The 23,368-nt window shown below is 40.6% G+C and overlaps 1 protein-coding gene across 1 annotated transcript in view; it reads left to right on the forward strand.

Annotated features, from left to right (window-relative positions):
* si:ch211-12m10.1 (teneurin-2) overlaps window positions 1–23,368 on the forward strand; it is a 117,255-nt gene that overhangs the window by 74,261 nt on the left and 19,626 nt on the right. The window contains exons 6-15 of the mRNA XM_036587786.1: window positions 8,148–8,353; window positions 8,747–8,942; window positions 10,125–10,226; window positions 11,111–11,305; window positions 12,427–12,627; window positions 12,894–13,079; window positions 17,844–17,990; window positions 20,985–21,195; window positions 21,835–21,954; window positions 22,284–22,545. Of these exons, the coding sequence (XP_036443679.1) occupies window positions 8,148–8,353; window positions 8,747–8,942; window positions 10,125–10,226; window positions 11,111–11,305; window positions 12,427–12,627; window positions 12,894–13,079; window positions 17,844–17,990; window positions 20,985–21,195; window positions 21,835–21,954; window positions 22,284–22,545 (1,826 nt within the window). The remainder of the gene's footprint in view (window positions 1–8,147; window positions 8,354–8,746; window positions 8,943–10,124; window positions 10,227–11,110; window positions 11,306–12,426; window positions 12,628–12,893; window positions 13,080–17,843; window positions 17,991–20,984; window positions 21,196–21,834; window positions 21,955–22,283; window positions 22,546–23,368) is intronic.

The following is a 23,368-nucleotide window of genomic DNA, read 5'->3' on the forward strand; positions in this document are numbered from 1 at the left end:
AGAAAATTGTTTTAAAATGGCAGAATCATCACCCAAAGGTTAGGTTTGGTAAGTATAACTGCAAAGGAGTGAGAAGTGCCTGTGTGCTGCTTACAGTGATGAGTAATTTTCCATTTGTTCTTCTCTTTTTGGCTTTTGATAGACAAAGCCATTAAGCCTTATGTTCCCATCACAGAATTTCCCAGTTCTGAGCTATTTTGCTCTCAAATTGTTCTTCCATTATTTAACCTTCTTACTGAACATCTTGATAATACTTTATAATAACAGACTCTAATAAATAGCAACATAAGTATTCCTTAATAGCTTGTTAGTGTTTAATAATAATTAAATAATTGCTACATGTGCATTAATAAATGCTTTCATTTCAGTCATTTATTTAGTAACATTCAAATACACTCATTTTCATAGCTAATGAATTCTAAAATATGAGTGTTATATTAAAGGTATTTCTATTCACTCGCAACTTTATAATACAGGTCCAAATAGTTATTACTAATGTTTAAAAAGTATGTATTAAACTTTTGATGATGATGAAGCATTAAGGAAAAGTATATCATTACTGAGTAGTTATTCCTACTGCTTATAAATATTTTCTGTGCAGTAAGTGCATAATATTTCAAGTTATATAATTCATTAGCTGTGGGTCAGAAGTGTGAAATTACTAAAGTGTCTAGACTGGTGCTAAACTATTTAAGCATTGGCCTTGGCCTTGACCAAGAGATTGTGATCCCCGATGATTCAGCCATCCGTGGCCAGGAATCCAAGATAACACAACTGGCCTCGCTCTCTCTGGGTGGGTAGGATGGTCCTCCCTCTCCCCACATCACTCAGGCATCCGTTAGCTGACGTAACAGAGTTGCAGTTAACATTCTCCTCCAAGCACGTTCAGCTGTCTAATGACGTTGCGTTAGCAGCAGTTCAGAAAGATGCAGTGGTTGGCTTCACATGACTCGGAGGAAGCTTCGTGTGACTGGGGAAAGTCCTAACCAGTGGAACTGGATATGACTAAATTAGAAAAATTAGAGAAAATTGGGAAAAAAAACCTATTAGATACGGATTAAGTTGCTCTTCATATAGGCCTGTTATTATAAAATGTTACCAACATCTTTAATAGGGATGAACAATACAGCAACAGTGCAAGAGAATGAAAACATCAGATGTTTCTATTTTAAAATGAACTATTTAACGAGGCACCGCGACCCAGAAGGAAAAGCGGTTTAGATGATGTATGTATGTATGTATTGAACGAGGAAAAGTAAAACAAACCCAAACATTTATAAAAAAAGAAGAAAAGGGCTTAATGTGCTAACATCCATCTTACTATGCCATCTTAATTTGACAGTGCGACACCACTGCTTGTTGTAAACAGGCTTCCTCAAAATTGGTGTCTCATTTTGTTTTATTAAGCATTGTCCGATGGTCAGTGTTCTAGAAGCACTTCAGTACTCCTCATATGCTGAGAACAAGTGTATTGTGATGTAATTTCACACAGTGATGAGGCCGTATTGTCATGTCGCCCACCAGTAATCTTTAGTGTCATCGCTCTCAGGGAACAACAACTCCTACTGACCATAAGCAAGGAGTAACACTGACCATTGTGCGCACACACATAAACACACCACAGAGCATGTCTTCCTCTGCTCAGAATAATCTCTGAAACTGAATACACCCACGAAGAAAGACACACTGAGAGTGTGAATGAGCTCAAAACACACAGACTGACTAGGGATGGATCATGGTGTGTGTGTGCGCATGTGTCTCTCAATAATTGTTGAGAAGTGGAACGGAGCTCTCCTCTGTAGAATCAGAGTAACGTGGGCGTAACGTGGGCAGGAAGATGGAGTGTGAAATGGTTTTGGAGTGTGGGAACTCTTGTCTGTTTCTCTCCCACTCTGTCTCTGTGAAGTGTTTCTCCTGCAGTCTCATGAAAGGGGTTTGATGGAGAGCTTTCAGTTGAGACTGAGGAGATGAAGGGCCTACACACACTGCTAACAAACACACATTAGAATTTTATCTTGAAATAATACATTTCAAATGTTTTTGGTGTCTGTATATTTAGTTTTGCACTGGAGCTATGAGACTAACACTATGTCTAGGCAGCGGGTAAAGGTGTCGCGAATCCAGTTTACTGTGTAAATCTCATGTTGTTGGCTGGTTGTTCACATTATGTTTTTAGTGTGGCCTATGTCTGACACCTCTCTGAACATACACCACTTCTGAACCTTTTTTGAGATTAAAATTTTTTTGAGATTTAGATTCACATGATCATGAACTTTAATGTGTGCAAAGTTATACTTTAAACTTGGAGGACAAACAGCAGACACCAAAACAACCAAGCTGGACAAAGTTCAAAGAAAATAGTAAAAATTAATTTTTGGGTTTGTTTTAATTGTAGAACAGAAAAAGGCCTCTCAGAGCCTTTCATTGACCTGCCATGAAGAAGAATGCTAGCAATGGAGCACAAACTTGGTGCCAAAACGGCGATGTATTTTGAATAAAGATAATTGTTGTAGGTGAGGGCCCCTTTGATGCTCTTTTTCCAAAAAATCCTTGAAGTAAACATGAGTTTAAGTAGCTATTAGTATGATTTCTCTCGTTACAAAGTGCTGTGCTTTTTCGGTTACATCATCCGTGCTTGTCTCACTCAACCTCCAAAGCAAAAGATGCAAAACCTAACTATGGAAACACATTTTCATGATGTTGCCCTAAAGGCTCCGTTCCCATGCAGGCAAAAATTATGATGAAAATTCAGTTGGATTGTTGTAAAAGTCACATGAATTCAAATTTGTCTGTTTAAACAGAGGTCACATTGCCATTGCCAGCACCAGATTTCAGTACAACTTATGAAAGGCTTTGTTCACAGTGTAAACCTCGTTGCTCAATTCAAATTTTTTGCTCAGATCTGATCTTTGAAACTTGATGGCTCACTTCAGAGTAAGTAAATGGCTCAAGTCTGTCACTAATGTGGATGAACCTGTGTCCTGAAACAACCCACATGTGCACAGCCTAATCACATGAATGAACCACGTGCAACATGATCAAGAAAAAAAACGACCAGCAGAACAAGATTTCACAAAGATAATTTACTCTGAACAGCTCTCAGCTGCTCATTATTAGAGTGACACAAAGGTGAAAAAAGGTCAGAAACTTTTGTGTTTACTTCAGGCACTGCTGCCTTGTTAACACTGGATGATGGCGCATGTGCAGTGAATAAAAAAAGCACATGAATTCTGATCTGATTATTCTCTGAGGGGTCACATGGCCTTAAATCGGATATGTATCTGTTCTAGGGCTACATGTAAAAGTAGCTCAGATCTGATTTGAAAAGATCAGATTTGCATGTCTGCAGGTGTTACATGAAGGAAAAATTGCATTTGTGCTTCCTTAACCTTGTAATGTGAACATAGCCAAAGTGCAAAAATCTGATTCAGTGTGTTTTTTTCTATTCACACTGTCACACAAATGAAAAATCTGTCACATATTGGATTAGCGAAATATTGGATTTGAGTCACTTTTACCTGCAGTGTAAACATAGTCTGACATATTTTTGTCACTTTTTTAATAGAGAGTATGTCATATAATACGAAACTACATAACCACGTCTGCTTGAGATTACTCAAACTAAAAAGCAATATCAACGCAACCCAAATACACAGCTTTTTTACATTATCTGGTTGTGACTCATTGTGTCATTTCTAATTCCCACCCACAGGCTAAGTCTACCCTTGTCACATTGCCCAGAGGCTGGGAGGATGACAGCTGAGTGCTTTCTCCTCATAAGCTCCTGACCATGGAGGGCAGTCACGTCACAGTGATTAAAACTTATATTTTCCTGTTGATCAGGCAGTTAGACAGTTGTGCCACTGTGGAGCTGTGAAATAATACAAAGAATGAATGAAAGCATATCAAAATGTTTAATATCACACTTTAAAAAAGATTCTTACCACTGTTTTCTCTCAGTTTCAGCTGTTCTTCATCTAAGCATGAGGAAGAAAACCATTGCGTTATGTGACGAATACAACATTTGTCAAAATTCTGAAAGCACACATGCTCCAAATGTTTCTACATATACTGACATCATAATAGATATCTACTCACACAGTTTACTCATATATTGTTTCGTCACAGTTTCAAAGATATAAGGGCGTATGAGGCTGGGATATGGAGAATCTAGTCTAATATGTAAGAAGAAAATATGTATGTGTGCTCCGATTTGTTTTTCGTTTTTCGTGTTTTTCTCTTTTGTTTTTTTAAAGTAATCTAATCAGACTAGGGGTGGTGGGGTGTAAGCATAAGTATACTGATTTGTGTGAAATTCTCTTGTTGCGTATGCGGTACATGGACAAAACAGATATTGCCTCATGATAAACGAGCCAAGACATCAGAGCGTCACTCACCAAAATTATAATCTTCTAATTAGATTATTAGCTAATGTGCTAACTTAGTTTTTTGGCCCTCCATCCACCACAAAAGTTATGCTTTGGGCCCTGAAAACTGTATGTTTGAGCCCCCTTGGCCTAAAGTTTACTGGTTAGGGTCAGATTAAATTAACTGCCTGTATTTCTTTTGTCCAGCGAAGGTCAGTTCTCTACTTCTGTTACTACCACATGTGAGGACTGTAGTGCTCAAATGTCCTGTGCTCAAGTGCTTCTGTTGTGTGCTGTGTTTGTAGTTGGAGTGTTGTCTGGAAGTCGCAGATTTGAAGAACGCTTTGATTCCAGAGGACCTGAGTTGCGTCTAGACCTAGCCTGACCCTGTCTTGAGGAGGGGAGTAGAGTGGGAAACAGGACAGAGAGTAAAAGAGAAGAAAAGAGAGAAATAGGATAGAGAAGAAGAGAAGGGACAGGACCTGGTTTTATTGGTTGTGATGGGAGTGGTTCTGCTTGGCTAAGCTCATGTCAGGAGAGTGAAGCTCAGCCAATGCAAGCAAAGAGCAAAAGCCTCCTTTACTTATTTAGTCTCTCTCTCTCTCTCTGCATATCTCTCTGTCCATGTGCAGTGTTAACGAGAGGGGCTGGAGCAGACTCCCACTGGTTAGGAGGCAGCTCAGCTTTTAACAGGCCTGCCACTCAAATCTGTCAGTGTGTCTGTGTGTGCGTGTTCTGCCGCTTAGACAAGAGCTGATCAGTGTAGGGATAGAACCCCTGCTGTTTCTAACCCTGTCTCCCTCTTCCTCTCTCTCTAAATCTCTCTCTCCCCCACTGTCTCTCCCTCGCTCTCTCTCTAGTTTAAATGCAGTGGGAGTTTTTTGCAGGCAGGGAAATAGTGAGTCTGTGCTTATCAGTGTACATCAGAGACAGAGAACAGCATGTGGACTGACAGTTAACATGGGGAGAGCCGTCATGTGCTGTAACACACGCCAGCCTCACACCCACCAGTTCATTTGCGTGTGATTGTGTGTGTGTGTCTGTGTGTGTACTTGTGTGTGCTCCATAAAATCAAATTAGTCGAGTTTCCTTAAATGGTTTATACAAAACTTCTGCCTAGAGTCATTCAAGTTGGCCTCATTTAATTTAGTCTGAAGCTTGTACAGATAAGTGCAAAGTAAACATCAAGTAGTTTAAGGCTACAAAAATAAATGAATCAAGACAAATGTTTTCCAGGAACTGCTGGGGTGAAGTCAGTTGGTTTATGTGTGTGAGTGTGTGTGTGTGTGTGTGTGTGTGTGTGTGTGTTTGTTTATTTGTTTTCATACTCTTTTAGGTCAAAAATGGCCTTACTTTGTCCACAGAAAAATAGCAGGTACCTAAAAACCAAGAGAATGCTCCTGACGTCTTACTAATGTTGCATTTTTTCAAAAGGGCAAAACTATTTCCTGTGGTGAAGCTTAGGTTTAGACCAGGTTTACTACATATGTGTAGTTCGTATATCCTCACTGTTATAACAAAACCTCATATCTCCTAACTTTACAGGAGAAGGAAACCGTGTTTTAAGTTTAATGTGAATAGAATAAGATCTAATTCCAAGTAATATTGGACTATTTCTATTGGTCTACTTAGCATCGAAAAAACATTTACAAGGATTTGATATGGCTGCTATTTTTATGCAATAGCATCCAAATCCAGTCTATTTATTTAAAAAATCATATATATATATATATATATATATATTTAGCCTGGAATTAAACAAATAAAAAGTTTTAGAATTTCTAAAACTTTTTTTTTGTTTAATTCCAGGCTAAAGTAAGTAAAAGAAGTAAAGGAGGATGTATTCAAGATCCTGCACTATTTTTAGGTTCCTGTTCAAATTTAAGTAAATTTGTGCTGCTGACCACATTAAGGCCTTTGCTCTAAAAGGTCAGATTTTTTTTGTGCTACCTTTTCCATTGAAGCACATGCTCAGGTTCACACTGTAATTAAAGCAAAGGGAAACATATCACATACTGAGAACTTCTGAAATTCATGTTAATAAAGATTCTACTATTCATTCAAATTGTTATGCAGAAAATATCATTTGTACTGAAAAACTTTGCATTCAGTTGGAAATGAATACAAAATAGAAAAGCATTTTAGTGATCTCAGACCATTGTGTATATGGTGTATTTGCCACTTTATTTGGTACAACTTGTACCTGCACTCACACTTATCTGTCTATCTTGTAGATGTAAAGTTAACAGTTGCTGCACAGTTTGTGTGTGTCATCCTCCACTACTTAAACAATACTTCCAAAACTGTGGTCCTGTGGTTGTCCCCTTCTACTGATAGACAGTGTTGGGGTGCTGATAAATGTGCAGCAACAGATGGACTACAGTCTGTAGCTGTAAACCTACTAAGTGCACCTATAGGGAAGCTGTCACAAATAAAATGATTAATGGATGTAGGTATAAGGTAGGTAACTAATAAAGTGGCAGTTCTGCATAGATTTGCTTGGGTACGAAAAGAAGCCTGAACCCGACCCATAGCTGCTACTTTGATACTTGATGTGACAGGCCAGGCTGGTACTGCTAAATTTGAAATTTGCATGCACTAACACAGATGGATTACAATGATTTTACAGTACTTTGCTTTGTTAGCACTTGAGTTGATCAGAAGAAAACGTACTGCTAGAAACTGTTTTTTTTTTTATATCTAATGCACTAACAGCATTTATTATGAGTATGTTTTTTTGTGGAATTGCTGCTTGTACTTGGCACAGAACAGCACCCACCCTCCTCTGATCAACTGTTGGCCCTGCTGTGCTGAAGTTCCTATCACTGCTGCAGAAATGCTTAATACACTACAGCCAAGCTGTTCTGAATGTTTGCCCCAACCCAGTACATCCCTCTCGTCACCCATGGTGTGATTGCGACTGATGTACTGTTGAACTTCATACCCAGTTTCATTCAGGAGCGTGTGCACCCATTCCTCAAAATCTAAAGCTATCCTGCTTGGCACTATTAAGAGCTGGAGAAAGTACAAATGTTAGAGAGAAAGAGAGAGAGCATGCAAAAAAAAGGGCATGAATGCAAGATCTACTACACCACTCATTAGAAATAACAGACCTGAACCTCACGTAGCACTATTTTCACAAACTTGTCCCAAAATCTGATATTGTGTTGGGCCCCGTTGAGCTTGGGTTGGATGGCAGACTTCTAATCCGCATTGGCGTGGTATGGAAGTCTTTCTTTCTCTAAATAAATAGAATCTAAAAGGTGCGTGGAATGTTCTGTGGGGGAGACCGATTCTTCTTATTTTCTTTTATTTCTATCTGTGCACTTGCTCTCTGTCTCTTTTTTTATCTTCTAATTTCTCACTCTGTGAAGCTTCAGGCATGTATCTGTGTATCTGGTGTATATGTGTGTGTGGGCAGCTCTGTGATGCTGCAGTATTCTCTCACGGGAGAAAGCAGAGTTAGACTTTGGGTTGATGGCTTTGGCAGCCCACTCTGCACACTCATTAGTACAGAGCACAGTCTCTGTGGGATAAAACGTGTTGATCTTCCTTCTTAGGCTCTCTGCAAATATTTTCATATGAAGCAGGAAATTATCCCTCTCTCTTTCTCTCTGTGTCTCTGAGTCTCTCTCTTTCTCTCTCTGACAGTAAAGTCTTTCTTTATGTTTTTTTTCTCTCCTTTATCTCAATTCACCTAACTACGTTTCTCATCTTTCTTGTCTTTCTTTTTTGTCTCTCTCCTTTTTTCTTTGCCCCCTCTTTCTCTCTCTCTCTCAGGGCCGTGGTTGTTGAGGAACAGCAGTATAAACAGTGGTGAGCTGGAAGTGGGCCAGAGAGTGAGTCAGGAGGTTCCGCCGGGTGTGTTCTGGAGGTCACTGTTGCACCTACGCCAGCCTCACTTCCTCAAGTTCAACATCTCTCTGGGCAAGGATGCCTTGTTCGGGGTCTATATGCGCAAAGGTCTGCCGCCCTCACACGCCCAGGTAATGCTACACAACATACACACACACTGCAGCACTTTTTCCGCACCTCCGAGTGTATTCTTTAACATTCAGGTCCTGCTCTGTAGCCTGATTCAACGTCCTTAGCCTTTCGCTTTGTTCTGCTTTATACTTTGTGTCTGGCATCAGATCCATAGGAAACCCTGCTTCTGCATTTGTAGTATGGACCACTCACAGGCATCCCAGAAATCTTTTATTCTTCAAAAAGTGCTCAATGACATGTCCAATTGCTTTAAAGGAATTTACTACTATAGATTGTTGCACCTTTCTTTTCTCTTTTTAACTGAAAATGACTTTATGAACTTACTCTCAATTTTAGTATTTGTTAGTCATGTTAATTAATAGTTTGGATACTAAAATGCTGTCTCTCTCCAGTATGACTATATGGAGCGCTTGGATGGGAAGGAGAAGTGGAGTGTGGTGGAGTCTCCACGTGAGCGGCGCAGTATCCAGACCGTGGTGCAGAACGAGGCTATCTTCGTGCAGTATCTGGACCCTGGCACGTGGCACCTTGCCTTCTACAACGATGGCAAGGAGAAAGAGCCAGTCTCCTTCAGTACTGTTGCTCTGGGTATGGCTCTATTTGGCCTTTCATGACTATCCCATGCTTACAGCAGCAGATCAGCTGTTTAGTGTCCACCTGTACTGTTCCTCACAGTTTGAACAGAGGATCTAGCAAAAGGTAGTCAGAATCTGTTTGGACTTTTCAGTTTTTACACCAAGAGAAAGGAACAGGGAGGAAGGTGCAGTAAAATGTCAAATAAGTGAGGTTTGTGCAAACCGTAATACAGATGAAAGGGTATTAAGTAATAGAGGCATAGACTAATAGCATGAAGGAATTGTGTGTAATAGGCTTGATCTGTGACTTGTGCGGTTACATGGAGAGCAGGCACTTAACTGTAAACAAGTAGAAAGAAAGGAAACATTGAGCTGCTCCCCATCTCCCTGTGCTTTATGAGCCACACACAGCACTCGCTGGAGACTTCAACTGCATGTTTTCTTTTTTTGATCAAATAGACTGGTGCAGCCATTCACTTGAAGGCCAGAGCTGTGAAAAAGAGCAGTACTTGCCAAGTGCCCACTGCTGTAATATGTTTATAGTTTCAAAGCTTGTAAAATGACCCTTAATAGTGATAATGTTTGTAGATAATTGCCTACAATTATAATGTTGGTATTGGTTTGACATTAGAATTTGGCTGCCATTAAGAAGATGCCATAATTAGCCCATGTTTCTGGATAAGCAGACGCAATTGTGGCTCCACACAGACTGGCTGATTTTTATCACTGCTCAAAATTGAGGCGAATTGCAGAGTCTTTGTGCTCATATCAAATCTGCCAAATTGATCTGCTTAATCTACTGTGATCTGTTTTTACATGTAAGTACAGTTTAGACTTGAATATCAATATCAATTAAGGAATTACCACATGCAAACTTGGAAATCATTGATATTGGAACAGAACTTCAATATCAGGGCATTTCTAACACTTAAGACTTATTGCAAGGCTTATTGCAGCTTGGTTATTAATATGGCTATTAATATCTCCTTGATAATTAATCCGGGACCAGCACATCTTGTCTGTGCTTGTTTAAGTGATATATGTACAGGCTTTATGGCTCATTACAGGATTAAAATGCCTCTCATTTATAGTACAAACAGAAAAATTAAAACTCAAAGATTTTGCTTTCTTCTCATCTACATTAGTCACTGTGTGTCTTTAGCGTGTTCTGTCCTTCTGTTCTGTCACTTCGCAGATTCTGTGCAAGAGTGCCCCCAGAATTGCCATGGCAACGGGGAGTGTACGTCAGGAGTGTGTCACTGCTTCCCCGGTTTCCACGGCATGGATTGCTCCAAAGGTACCATTGACTGTAGTGGCCTTTTGAAAAGAGCTTTTGTACTGCATTATTGCATTATTGCTTTCTGTTGTGGCCTTCAATCCACCTGTTGACTAGGCTTTACTGTCTATATAAGTGTCGTATTTGAGTAGTATGTTAGTATAGTGGATATCACTATGATGTGATGTCGTCAAGTTTGTGATTATGGACTAGGAAGTCACACCAAAATTGCACAGAGATTGGCACAGCTATAATGTGTTATCTATCCTAAAAGCTTAGTAAATCCATTTGCCCTTAAACCTATAGATAAAACTCTGTAGGCTTAAGTTAATGTTTAGTTTCTACATTCTCTGAGCTGTGCTAGAGTAATCTTATTGAGCAATGGCACGGTCCCAAAGGAAGAACTGTTGTGTGCGAGAGAGAGAGACAGAAAGAGAGAGAGAGAGCAGCCTGCCAGCTAACTGCAGGATGAAGCTTGTTTAATGCCATATCCTGTATCTATCAGACCCTGCTGCTGGTGATATTACTGTTGCTCCTTGGATTAATTATATATGAGTCATCTTTCTTTTGCGCCATATCTGTGGGAGTTTGAGGGTGGTTATGTGATGAAGTGTTTCTGCCTCACTGTGTGTATGCTTCTGTTTATTGTAGGAAATTCAGGGTCTCTTACTGGTCTTTCTCAGTGCTTTTGTATTCCCTTATCGATGCTGATATGTTATCAGATGTGTTTGTTTAGCTTTGACTGTTCATGAACATACAGTAACTCTTCAAATCTCTGATTTCTCCTTTTGTTCTACATTTCTTACCTTAAGTCTTCTTAATGAAGCTATTTGTTCTCTCTGTCTTGATTCCTCTACCGGTGTCCCTCCACTTCTCTCTGCTCTTTCCTGGCTGGCTTTTTGCAGCGGCATGTCCTGTGCTATGCAGTGGCAATGGCCAGTACAGTAAGGGAGTTTGTGTGTGCTACAGCGGCTGGAAGGGGCTGGAGTGTGATGTGCCATTGGGCCAGTGCATTGACCCTGATTGCGGTGGCCATGGCACCTGCAGCCAGGGCACCTGCACTTGCGCAGCCGGTTACCGTGGTGACAGCTGTGAGGACGGTGAGAGCCTTGAAATATTCCACTCTAAAGCACTATTCGTACAGGCTTAGTTTTACTGCAGGAGGTTGTGAAATGTAATTTGTAATGGACTTCGCTGTCTGATTTGTACGGGATAAAGCATTACCCCAAATTAGCACCAATAAACTAGTTTGGAATATCATAGCGCAGGTGCGGTCTACATGTTAGCATTACATAACAGACATGACACTCAATAACAGTAACAACACGGCACATAGCCATGTCTGTTACCCTGTTTCGTTATTATGTTACCGTGAGGTTATTTCGAACAAAGCGACTATTACTGAGGGAGCTCCAGATTCAGCCAATTACAGGAGCTTATTCATTTTAGAATTACTTTACATCAGTCTAAAAAGTTAAGAGATTTGTAGTAGATTAAAACAAAGGATCTCACTGATAATCATACCTGCGGATTTTCCCATACTATGTAGTATCTTCCCAAGTAAATCTAATCCACCTGAAATGGGGCTCAGGTCACACCCACACATACAGGCTACGCAGACACACTCTACTGTGTGACAGTAAAATTGCTTTGATTTGTAACCATTGTGTTTCTCGGCAACATACACACACACACACACACAAACACACACACACACACACACACAATTTCACAGTTCCTGCACTCTCACCCAAAAGCCCTCTTCCTATGAGATTCTCAATTTCCGTATCTGCTCTGTATCAATACCTCTACCAGCTAGGGTACATACATCATAAGCATTACGAAGGGGATTAAATTGGCCTTATTGATCGGGCTTTTAAAGAATTGGCCTGAAACTGACTCTCCCACTTACTGTGCAGCTCATATGAGTTGCCACTCCTCTCTGGAAAAGGAGAGATCCCAAAGGTGAGTTTAGAGGAGCGAGGTGAAAGATGAGTGCCTGCAAGAAAAAAGAAGGAGACATGAAAAACGAGGCGTTTTTGTGTGAGCGTGCAGGACCTGCGAAGAAGAATCAGTGCTTTGAGTGCTTTTTGAAATCTTCTTGAATGTCCTTTGCCTTCTCTCTGTGAATTTTAAACTTTATATGAAAACGACCCTTTCATACACTCATTTTCTTGCTTCTCCTTCTAATATACGTGATTTTTTGCTGTGTTGTTCTCAGTGGATTGTCTTGACCCCACATGTTCTGGTCATGGGACTTGTGTGGGAGGTCAGTGCCACTGTAAGCCAGGGTGGGCTGGGCCTTTGTGTGACCTGCCCAGAGCGCAGTGTCCTGACCAGTGCCACGGCCACGGAGTCTACAGCGCTGACACAGGCCTCTGCAGCTGTGACCCCAACTGGATGGGCCCCGACTGCTCCACAGGTGGGTGTTCACTTAAGTTTAGTATTCTGGGTTCTGTTTAGTTTCTCTTCTCTTCTCTTCTCTTCTCTTCTATTCTCTTCTCTTCTCTTCTCTTCTCTTATATATGGCCCATTTCTCTTTCTTTCGTCCTGTTTCAGAATACCATCCATCAACTCTATTGATTCAATTTTCCCTTACCTTATTTGTTCTCTGACTCATCCTCTACATCTTGTGAGACAGCATTTATTCCTCTTTGTTTTTCTGACACTCTCCTTCTCTCTGTGCAGAGGTGTGTTCTGCGGACTGTGGGAGTCACGGGGTGTGTGTGGGCGGTGTGTGTCATTGTGAAGAGGGCTGGGCAGGTGCTGCGTGTGACCAGAGGCTGTGTAACCCGCAGTGTGTGAAACATGGCACCTGCAGGGACGGCAAATGCCAGTGTGAGCAGGGCTGGAATGGAGAGCACTGCACCATCGGTAAAGTAGTACAGATTTCTAAGCCTCTGTAAACTTAACCCTAACCTTAACCTCAATAGCAAAAATGAAATGTTTTTGATCTTTCAGTTTAAAAAGAGAAGAAGAAACATGTAGCTTTTGTAAAAAGCACTTTACAGTGTCAAGGACCGTTCTGCTGGTCCTGACATTGTCAGTTATCCTGGTATTTCTCTGGATTTTATACAAAGTCAGTACATTTTTGGCCTGGAAATGTACAAACATAAACACACACGTACCACATGCAATCAAACAGCATGTTTTTTATGTACATACACACTGAGGTCCAGGGCAAGAGTGGAGTAGTGGGTCATTGTGTATGTGCAAGTAAGTATATTACATTCACTGTGTTAAAATAAAAAGTCAAACCAAGGAAGATGTAAATTAAACACAATTTCAATATTGTAATTTTCCTTTGGCAAAACATTCTTTTCAAAAGGTGTTTCAGATTGTTATTGTTTGAGTAGTTTCTTTGGAGACCTCTGCAGGTTTGTATCCAGGTTCATAATTCCATCAGCAAACACAAGCTCACCCACACTATTTTAAGAAAAACAGCTCCAGAGTTTGATGTTCCCACCTCCGTGCTTTACAGTACTCTTAAAGCAGTCTTGCACTCCAGAATTTAAGACACACTAATGCCGTCATAGAAACAAATCGCAAATTGTGAATGAATTCTTTGATCATCACTTAAGACCAGTGGTCATTGAGTGTTAATGTGACATGCTTTCTGGCAGTGTCAGAAATTTTTGTCCAAAATCTTGCAATATGGCAACACACATCCAGAACAATCAATAGGGCGTGCCTTGGAGTGATGTGTGTGGCAGTCATAACATTACAAACAAACTATAAAAAGTAGCCTATTTTCCTTAAGCTCACTTTGGAGAATGGACATTCCGTGTTGCCCATTTTACCAGCCATGAGCGGCTCCAAACTACCCCTCTTCGCTGTTTAACCTTTTTTTTCCGGCAAAACATTAACTTTTCTTGCATCGCAGGTCTAAAATCTTTATCATATATGCTGACCTGCAAAAGTGATGTTGCACAAGTAAAGTTGGCCAAGATTTTATTTGCAGCGTCTCAATTTGCAGTCTGACATGCAATAAACGTATAGGACCACTGTTATCACACAGTTTACAGCAGACTTTACTCAGCTTGTTAAACAGATTTTAGATAAACATTTTATAAAGAAACCTGAAGAACTTTGTTAAAGGGTCCAAGTACTTTTTGGGGCCATTCTATATCGCAGATGGCAGATCTACTTCCAAAAACCATTAGCAGTAATTATATGACATACAAAACTCCTTACGCACAGTATGTACCAAACCTTCCTACTTTGGACAGTCTAGACAGTCTATGGAGCGTACAAGTTATCATGACCTAGACCTCTAACATTTTTAGCTTCTGCTAGCTTACAAAAATGCATAAAGTCACATGAAAACGTGATACTCTGACACATCTAAATATGTTTGAGCTGGGCTAATTATAGGGAGACAACAGGTAGTTTTGTTCTTGCATATCTAAAGCTAAAATGGTGTCTCAATAGCATGCTTTAGGTTCGTGTGTTTTGCTTTTATTTGGGTAACATAAAGATGAAACAAACAACATATTGTAATTCTGTGACCTTCAGTGCTATTTTAAGTCAGTAATTTACTCATTATAGACAGAGATGAATAATATCAAGTCACATCATATCTGAAAGTGGCATCTGGAGCAAGAAAACGTTTGGGTCCTTTCTCTTTTTCTAGTTAATAATTAGCACTCAATATCAGTACCTCACCTTAGGCATGTTCTAAAGCTGTGCAACTAAAACAAAGCTTCTAGAAAACACTGTATGCTACAAAATTAGGGTAGTGAACGTGTGCCCAGATCTACCTTGCTGGCTGCTTTTGTGTGCGTGTTTGGGTGAGTGGGTGTATCTTTACCACCATTATCAGTATTTTGTGTCTGTGTACAAGAAAAATGGACTCACACTGCTTCATGTCTCGTGATTCTGTCCCATTCTCTGTAAGAATATTAATGGCCCTGGCCTCTACTGCTACAGTGCAAAGTGGTAGGTAGAATACTAATAAATGGGCTGCTTCATTGGCTCAACATGTGTGCGTGTGTGTGTGTGCGCGTATATGTGTATGTGTGAATACTAATGAGCCCACTTTCCTCTCTCTGCCACCATTCTCATGTTGTTTAAAGACAATAACTGCTCGAGTAGGGCTCTGGTGGGACACGACCACGCTCAGAAATATTCAGTTCTAACAAGCTCTCTAGGCAAGTAGATATCTCCAAAATAACCACAGTAAGTGGCTCTTCAGCACATACAGAAAAAGAGCAGAACATTACCGCATTTCTGCTTTTACTGTGTAACGGGTTTTGCAATTTTAATGTTATTATTGCTAGAACCTTATACAAGGGTCTGGAGTAACCCGGATTTATTAAGTCTACAGACCAGGGCAAGAGAGAGAAACGCTCACAACAAGGATGCTTCAGAAAAAGGGAATTTATTGGCTAAATATCAAACTACTTTTGGACTACATTCAATGATAAACAATAGAAAATAAAACAAGAAAACAGAACAAAACAAAAGTGATAGTAATGAAAGTCAAAACGACAAAATAGCTCAAGTAAAGTGATTCACAGCTAAATGGTATGAGGCAGTGTGGTTTTGGGAAGTCGCTCGACTTGAAAGAGCCTCTAGAGAATTAACCTAAGTATGGATGGGAATAACTATATGGCTGGATGTAGCTATTAAAAGTTCTCTTATTAAATAAATTGGCATCAGGGCCCTGACTGCAAATTGATGGAACCAGCTTACGTGGGAGTCGGGGGCTGACTTCAGGAGGGGTCGTCTCAGGACCAGCTCGATCAAAGGCTGGAGCTCACGCGTTGATTCATCTCCTCGTTGTTTGTGGATGCTGCGTCTCCGTGCCCGTGCCCTTCCATCAGTGATTGGGCGGAGGCGTCTCGTGGCCGTCTGACGGTGGAGCTTGGGCAGCCTTTTGATTGTCAATCTGCTCACAGATTAGTGCGTGACTCTGGGTGCAATGCCGGGTCTCTGTGGCGTCAGAACTGCTCCCACTCCGCTGGCGAGGTTCAGGTTGCAATCAGGGTTCTGAGGCTGGTGATACTAATTTAACTAACTACCTCTCTTTAGCAGAATCGAAAGTTATGGATATATTCTCCCTGGCCAGACAAGAAATATCCACCTTCCTTCTCTGAGGGTGGTTTAAACTTAAGGCGTCTAGAACAGGCAAGTTACAAAACAAACAAAGGTTTCAGATCTGAAAATTTAGCGTTCTAATACTTCTGACCTGTCTTTCTGACCAAGGCCGGCACAAACATAGAAATTTAGCTATCCTCTTGTTGAGAACGCAGGACTCTCAACTGACTGGGACTGGCGTGCGCGCCGGTTTTGCCCTACTGTTGGCCTTTGGGGTGGAGCAAAGGTGTTGATAGGTCTTCTCACCTAATGGGTAATTAGCTATTCCTAGTTCTCGATTCTGATTGGGGGTGGTTTCTCTGTGAGCGCCTTCCCAGGGAACTCCCTTCTTTGTTCCCTCTAGGTTTCAAAAGTTTAGTTAGATTAAACCAAACCTAAAATCCACAACAGACAAATCTAACATTTGTGCGTCAACGTACAGTTTTATCCATATTACCTGAAAACAACTATTGTAAAGGCAGAGATAGTCCTACAGGTAACCCTTTGGGTGTCTTTTCTTGGTAGGAGATTTAACCCAGTAAAATCATCACTTCGGCAGAATAAAATCAAGTAAACAAGAAAAGAAAAATAGACAGCTATATAAACAAGTGAAAAGAAAACCTAGGTGGATGCTTAGTATTCTAAAATCACTACTTTAAATGGTTATTTCAGTAACTTTCAGACAGTTATCCTACACATTCCTAACGTCTGGTAAAAGAAAGGAGAATACGCTAAGTAACAGCACACAAATACAAGCATCATCACTTGCAAATTAGATAAGGTTGATAGTCAAACATGCATATCAATGAGTTTGTGGGGTCCTTTGTGAGCAACAGTCCTTACGGTGGTGATGTGGTAATTCTTGTTTTCACACCTTGGGGTACTGTGCGTCCATGTTTGAGATCCTCAGGGGATTTTAAAAAGTTAAAATTTTCAGTTCAGATTGTTGTATTAGTTCCGTTCTTGGTATGTCTAGTTTAGTTAAAATGAGTTCTAACGAATGGTTGCAGTTTGGAGTGGACATATACCTTAGAAATGTACTTTCAATTACTTAAAGATAAAGTTGTCCACAGGACTTTAGAGAGCCGTGTGGCCAAATTCCAGGGAGATGTTCTGTTCTGCCAAAAGGCCCTTAACTTTTGGGTTGTTGATAAGTTGGGTAAACACTCAGCTTGGGGTAAAGTTTCAGCCAGTGTTCGCTACAACCGGATTGCTGAAATCAGTGAAATATTACATGGTAGTTTTGCCAATGCAGGATATCATAACATAAGGAATTAAACTGATATTCCAAAGCTTTTTCAGTCTGTCTAGGTTTGTGTGTGTGTGTGTGTGTGTGTGTGTGTGTGTGTGTGTGTGTGTTTGTCCAAGGTTATGTTATATATAATTAAGTTGTTTGTAACATTTGGCTTGCTGTCTCTGGGGTGTCAAATTTAATTTGCTACAATTGAAAATCAAATCAAATGTCAAAATTGATCGATTATCTTCTCTTCTCTCTCTCTTTCTCTCTCTTTCTTTTCCTCTCCCACGCTCTGCTCCTCCTCCTCCTCCTGTCTCTCACAGATGGGTGTCCAGGGCTGTGCAACGGTAACGGCCAGTGCATTATGGGTCAGAACAGCTGGCATTGCGAATGCCACACTGGTTGGAGGGGGCCAGGCTGCAGTGTTGCCATGGAGATCTCCTGCAACGACAACAAGGACAACGAAGGAGGTGAGAGGAGGAGAGAGCTCAAATCAATTTCAGCCCACAATTAAATGAAACTAAGAAAAACACTGCAAAAACACAGCAAGGTGCATTTCTGTGGGGAATTCAGTCCATTTTTAACAGCTGCGTTAAAGATGGATAGATAAAATGAAAAACTTACATGAAATTGCGAGACACCCCATGTGAAATACAGATTAAGATAGATTTCTCTTGAAAATTCCCCACATAATGGAATCTGTTGAAAGCTCCTTTTTGAATTTGCCAGAATTCAGAATTTAGAGATCTAGCACACTCACTCGCAACCCCCAGTGAAACTTCTCACTGCATCTTCAGAGAGGATGAAAGCTGTGTGATTGCACGGCTTCAGCGCTCATTTCTCAATAGCCCCTATTACATTATCCATCTCTGTGTGCTGCCCTTCCAGTGCACTCTCATCCACTCCAAACGAATCAGTGCTTCTTCCTCTCTCCTCTTCTGCAAAAGACTAGCTTATGATCTGAGGTACATACAGTACGGGGCAAAAGTCAGAGACCACTCATCACTCATTTAATTTCCTGTCAAAACAAGCTACAAGTACGAGTTACTCATTTCTCAGACAATATTTCTGAGGAGATTAGATGCAAGATATCCACTTGCAAAAGGCAGGGGAAAGTCAAAAGAAAATACAGGAGTCAAAAAATGATTAAAAGATACCAAAAAATGGGCAATACCCGATAGACCCCCAAAACTGTCACCATCATATAAACAACAAACAAAGCAAATAAGGAGAAAATCAAGCTCCACTCTTGCTTCAGATCTGAAAAATCCACAGGTGTTTCTGTCCTTTCATTCTGAAAGGATGTGTAACTGTTAAAAAGCCATTGCTGAGAAAAGGAAATAGACAAAAAAGAAGGAAGTCTGCAAATCAAACAAAGAAGCTGCTGGTGTTTGCAGAGCAAAGGGCTGACCAGCTCAGAGTGCAGACCTTAACATTGAATGTGTTTGAGAAGCAGAAAATCAAACCAACTTCTATGACTGTACTGGAGGTGTGGAAAAATATCTAAGCAGATTTCATTGAAAAACTGTAAGCAAGTCTCTCAAAAGGAATAGAAGCTATAATAAAGGCAAGGTGTACACACTAGATACTGAAACATATTATTAGATTTAGTATATTTTCTGCTCATTTCCCTCATTCTGAAAAATGAATAACCATACTTCATGGCTGTTTTGACTGGAAGTTAATGATGGGTGGACTTCTGCGCAGTACTATACAAATAAATACCTCATGAATATAATATGAATGCACCAAACAATTGAGTTTAACACATCTTTGTGAGCTCAATTGTGCTTGAAATGATACAGCTGGCCAAGAAATTATTTATGGTCCCTTATGGGAGGATGATGTATAAAAATGGCTGTGATTCCAATATTCTTTACACAATCCTGATATAAATACTTGTAAATTAAAGCTGCACTATTCTGCACTTTAACCTGGTGGTACCTGTTTCATTTTAAATCTGTTGTACTGGAGTACAAAACCAAAGCAACAAAAACTGTGTCACTCACCGATTACGTACAGACTGCAGTGTATATGTGTAGCCACAGTCCTGTATTGCCCTCTCACAGCTTATAGAGTGACTGTCTCTTTCTAGCAATTTATGGCAGGATCAAAAGGCTCTGTGAATGGATAGCTGGAGCAGGGCAGGCCATCAATATGAAATAGCACTTGTGTATGTGGGCTGGGTAAAGTGGGGATTGGAGCTGCCGCAGGCTACAGTGATTATGTAACAGATAGATCAGGGTTAGTTTTTCCCCCGATGTGCTGTCTAAGCCCTGCCCTTGAGCTGCTGCATTTCTTTTCTCTTTAGCTTTCTGTCTAATCTACATAGGCTTTCCTTTTCATTTCTTTTCTTTGTTTTCTTTTATTTACTTATTTTCTCATCTTTCTTTCTTGTGTCTTTTTTCATTTTCTTTCCTAGTTCTTTCTTTCCCTCACTTTCCTTCTAAATCTCTTATTCTGCTAAGTGAGTGACAGGGTAATGTGCTGTAAGAAGGGGAGAGTTTTTAAACATGGCCGATGCTCTTACAGCGTCTATCACCTTTCTGTCTCCCCGCACGCACTCTCCCATGGCCTGATAAATCTGGCTGACGTCCTCTCTGGAGACACAGCAGCTCCAAACGCTAATACTGTTTGTTCTTTGCTACATTTCCCCCTCTCTCACACACATTTTTCCTGCCTTTTCTTCTCTCTGTCTCTTTTTCTTTAGCTAGCTATCGAGGGGTTACTTCACAGAAAGCATACAGATCAGAGCGAGCAAGTCAAAAAGTACAAAAGCAAGCAAAAGTTGTCGGCGATGGCCGTTTGTTGCGTGTTACAAACGGACAGAGGGTGATGCATTTGGGGAGTAGGCTTGAAAGAGTGTGTATGCACAGAAAAAGAGTGAGAGGATGAAAAAGAGGAAAGCCCCTCAGGGTTGTGAATGATGTCCTCCATGACTTTGATGTAAGTTTGATAGAAATGTAATTAAAGAGAGGACGAGCAGGGAAGTAGGGTGAGAGAGAGAAACAGAGACAGAGAGAGACCGAGAGAGTCTGAACTAGAACATCATTAAGGTTCAGACATCTCTTCATTACTGTCAACTGATCTCATTACGGTGGTAGAAGCAAATAAATACACTTACTCATTCTCATTTGAATGATGAAAAGGGGGTTTATTTAGCAGAGTTTTTTATCATGTTATTTGGTTATGTTGCTTCACATCAAAGTGGAACAGTCCCTGAAATTGAAAAGAATCGAGCTTTGAGAATAAAATGGCAGTTGAGGTTTCACCCTGAGAGGACCGTCACACTGAACATCAAATGGATTTGCAAAACATCCCCTGCTCCAAAATGTGTTGGAAAAAGAAAGTTGTATACAGTGGGGTCATATTCAGGGCAGCTCATGTCATTCTAAACAGGAAGCATTATATATAAATATATATATAGTGTTGCTTTATATATCAGTGGTTCCTCATTCCTATAGATGGCCTGGTTGACTGTATGGACCCAGACTGCTGCACCCAGACTTCTTGCCTGACCAACCCGTTGTGCCGTGGGTCACGTGACCCACTCCAGGTCATTCAGCAGAGCCAATCAGCTGGCCAGAAAGTCAGCTCCTTCTACGACAGAATCAAGGTGCTGGTGGGACGAGACAGTACTCATATCATTCCAGGAAGTAATCCCTTCAATGACAGGTAAATCTTCATTGATATTACCTTATCAGTGTTACCCCAAATTCTGCTCCTGGAAGTGTTGGCCTTGCTTTCAACATGCCTGACTCATCAGTGAGTTAACAAATTATGTGTTAGGCCAAGTATTTAATGTGGGAGGCATGTAGGTGTAGTTTGTTGAGAGAACACCATAAAGTCCAAATCTAGAAGAACAGTACAAAGAACTAAACAGGAAAAGACTAGACTTAAAACAAAAGTGGGGATAATCAATACCACACAAAGAACGAGGGCTGCATCCAGTACTGCATACTACACATACTATATTAATAAATGTCTTACCAATGATGGTGTGCTATACTAAAAGACCATCAGACCCCCCAAGGTTGGTAAGCTTAAAGATGGTAGCTTAAGGTACTTCTTGATGACTTACAATGGACGGAATGTTGAGATTGTTCTCCAAATTGCTATCATGCTATTCTTTGAGAGTCCAGAGCCAGCCTTGTGTATGTGCATTGCAAGGGTACAACAAGGAGCAGGACTGGAAAACACTGCCTGAGAGGCGCATTGAAGCCGATCTAGTATTTGTAGTTCTGAAAATCATTTCATGTTACCTCTTTTTCTGTCTGTCTCTTTGCATGTGTATTGGTGTGTGTCTCTGTGTAGCTTGGCATCTCTAATTCGCGGACAGGTCCTAACATCTGACGGAACTCCTCTGGTGGGAGTCAATGTGAGCTTTGTGAAATACCCGCATTACGGTTACACCATGACTCGCCAGGATGGCACGTGAGTGTCCATGCTTTAGTCCAGGCATTCAGGCGTACATGGCTTTTGAACCTCAACATTTCATTTAAGTGGATTCTGCTTTCAGTAGACAGTATAACAGTGCAAATATTTAAGAAACACTTCAATTTAGCTTAGGAACAGCAACGTAGATAAATAGACACATTTAGATTATTTTTTATTGGTAGAGGCTCTGTCCATAATTGGTAGAGGCTCTGTCCATCCTCCATCAGTGAAATGTAAGGTTGCTTTGTAGAATGAATAGCACAGTATAAATCTACCTATTTCTTTCTGTGTACCTCTTCATAAATATTTCTGCATATTTTTCTCAGATTTGACTTGGTGGCTAATGGTGGGTCATCTCTGACACTACGCTTTGAGCGCGCTCCTTTCCTGAGTCAGGAACGCACCGTGTGGCTGCCATGGAACCGCTTTTACGCCATGGACACTCTGGTCCTGAAGACAGAGGAAAACACTATTCAAGGCTGCGACCTCAGCGGATTTGTCAGACCTGACCCTGTTGTAGTGCCCTCTCCTCTCTCCTCCTTCTTCAGCTCCAACCCCACTGAAAGGCATATCATACCTGAGACCCAGGTACATACACGGTCATTCTTAAAGGGCTCTGAAATACGATACACTCTTTTTTGTCAAATTTCTCTAACATTACATAAAAACCCACTTCCACAATCATGACACACCTTACAATACCACCACAACATCATCGCCACATTTCCCAGTGCTCCCCAGTTACCCCAATACTGCACAGTAAGTGCATATGTAGCTACATATGTTCTTATCTAAAGACAGTCTACTCGTTTGATAAAGTATCATAACTGACTGAGGAATGAAAGAGTTCCTAAACCTGTAAGTCTTGACTTCGACTCTAATATGTCTGTTTGAAGGCAAAATGTTGGATCAGACAGAAAGCAGTAGGGGGAAAAATAATTGCCTGTGGGATAATATTCAGTCAGACATATTCAGTTACTATGCAGCTTATGCAGTTGTGCAGTTAGCATTCAAATTTCCCCTTAGTGATCATTAATGTACATCTATCCATCCGTCCATCCATCCATTATGCAGTTATTATACATTGGTTGCCGCTGTTTATAGGGTCCTCTATAATCATTCTAAATCTAAATTTTAACTAGCCATTACATACAGCCATAATTGTTGTACATTCTTTACTAGCCTTCAGCTCAACTAACAGTCATATTGATTTAAGTTAAATGCTAACGTTAACTTTAGCTTGTGTCAAGTTGACACTGTGGACTGCATGTGTAGACTGGATGCTTTGTGCCGAAATGCTGAAACGTTGACGTTGTGCTGTGTGTAGGCTAGTTCGGTGTGTAGGATAATCATCCGTGCTAAACGCAGTGAGCTGTATATAATTATATGGATTAAATGAAGATGATTTTTC

Source organism: Colossoma macropomum, unplaced genomic scaffold (genome assembly GCF_904425465.1).
Source record: "Colossoma macropomum unplaced genomic scaffold, Colossoma_macropomum, whole genome shotgun sequence".
NCBI lineage: Eukaryota > Metazoa > Chordata > Actinopteri > Characiformes > Serrasalmidae > Colossoma > Colossoma macropomum.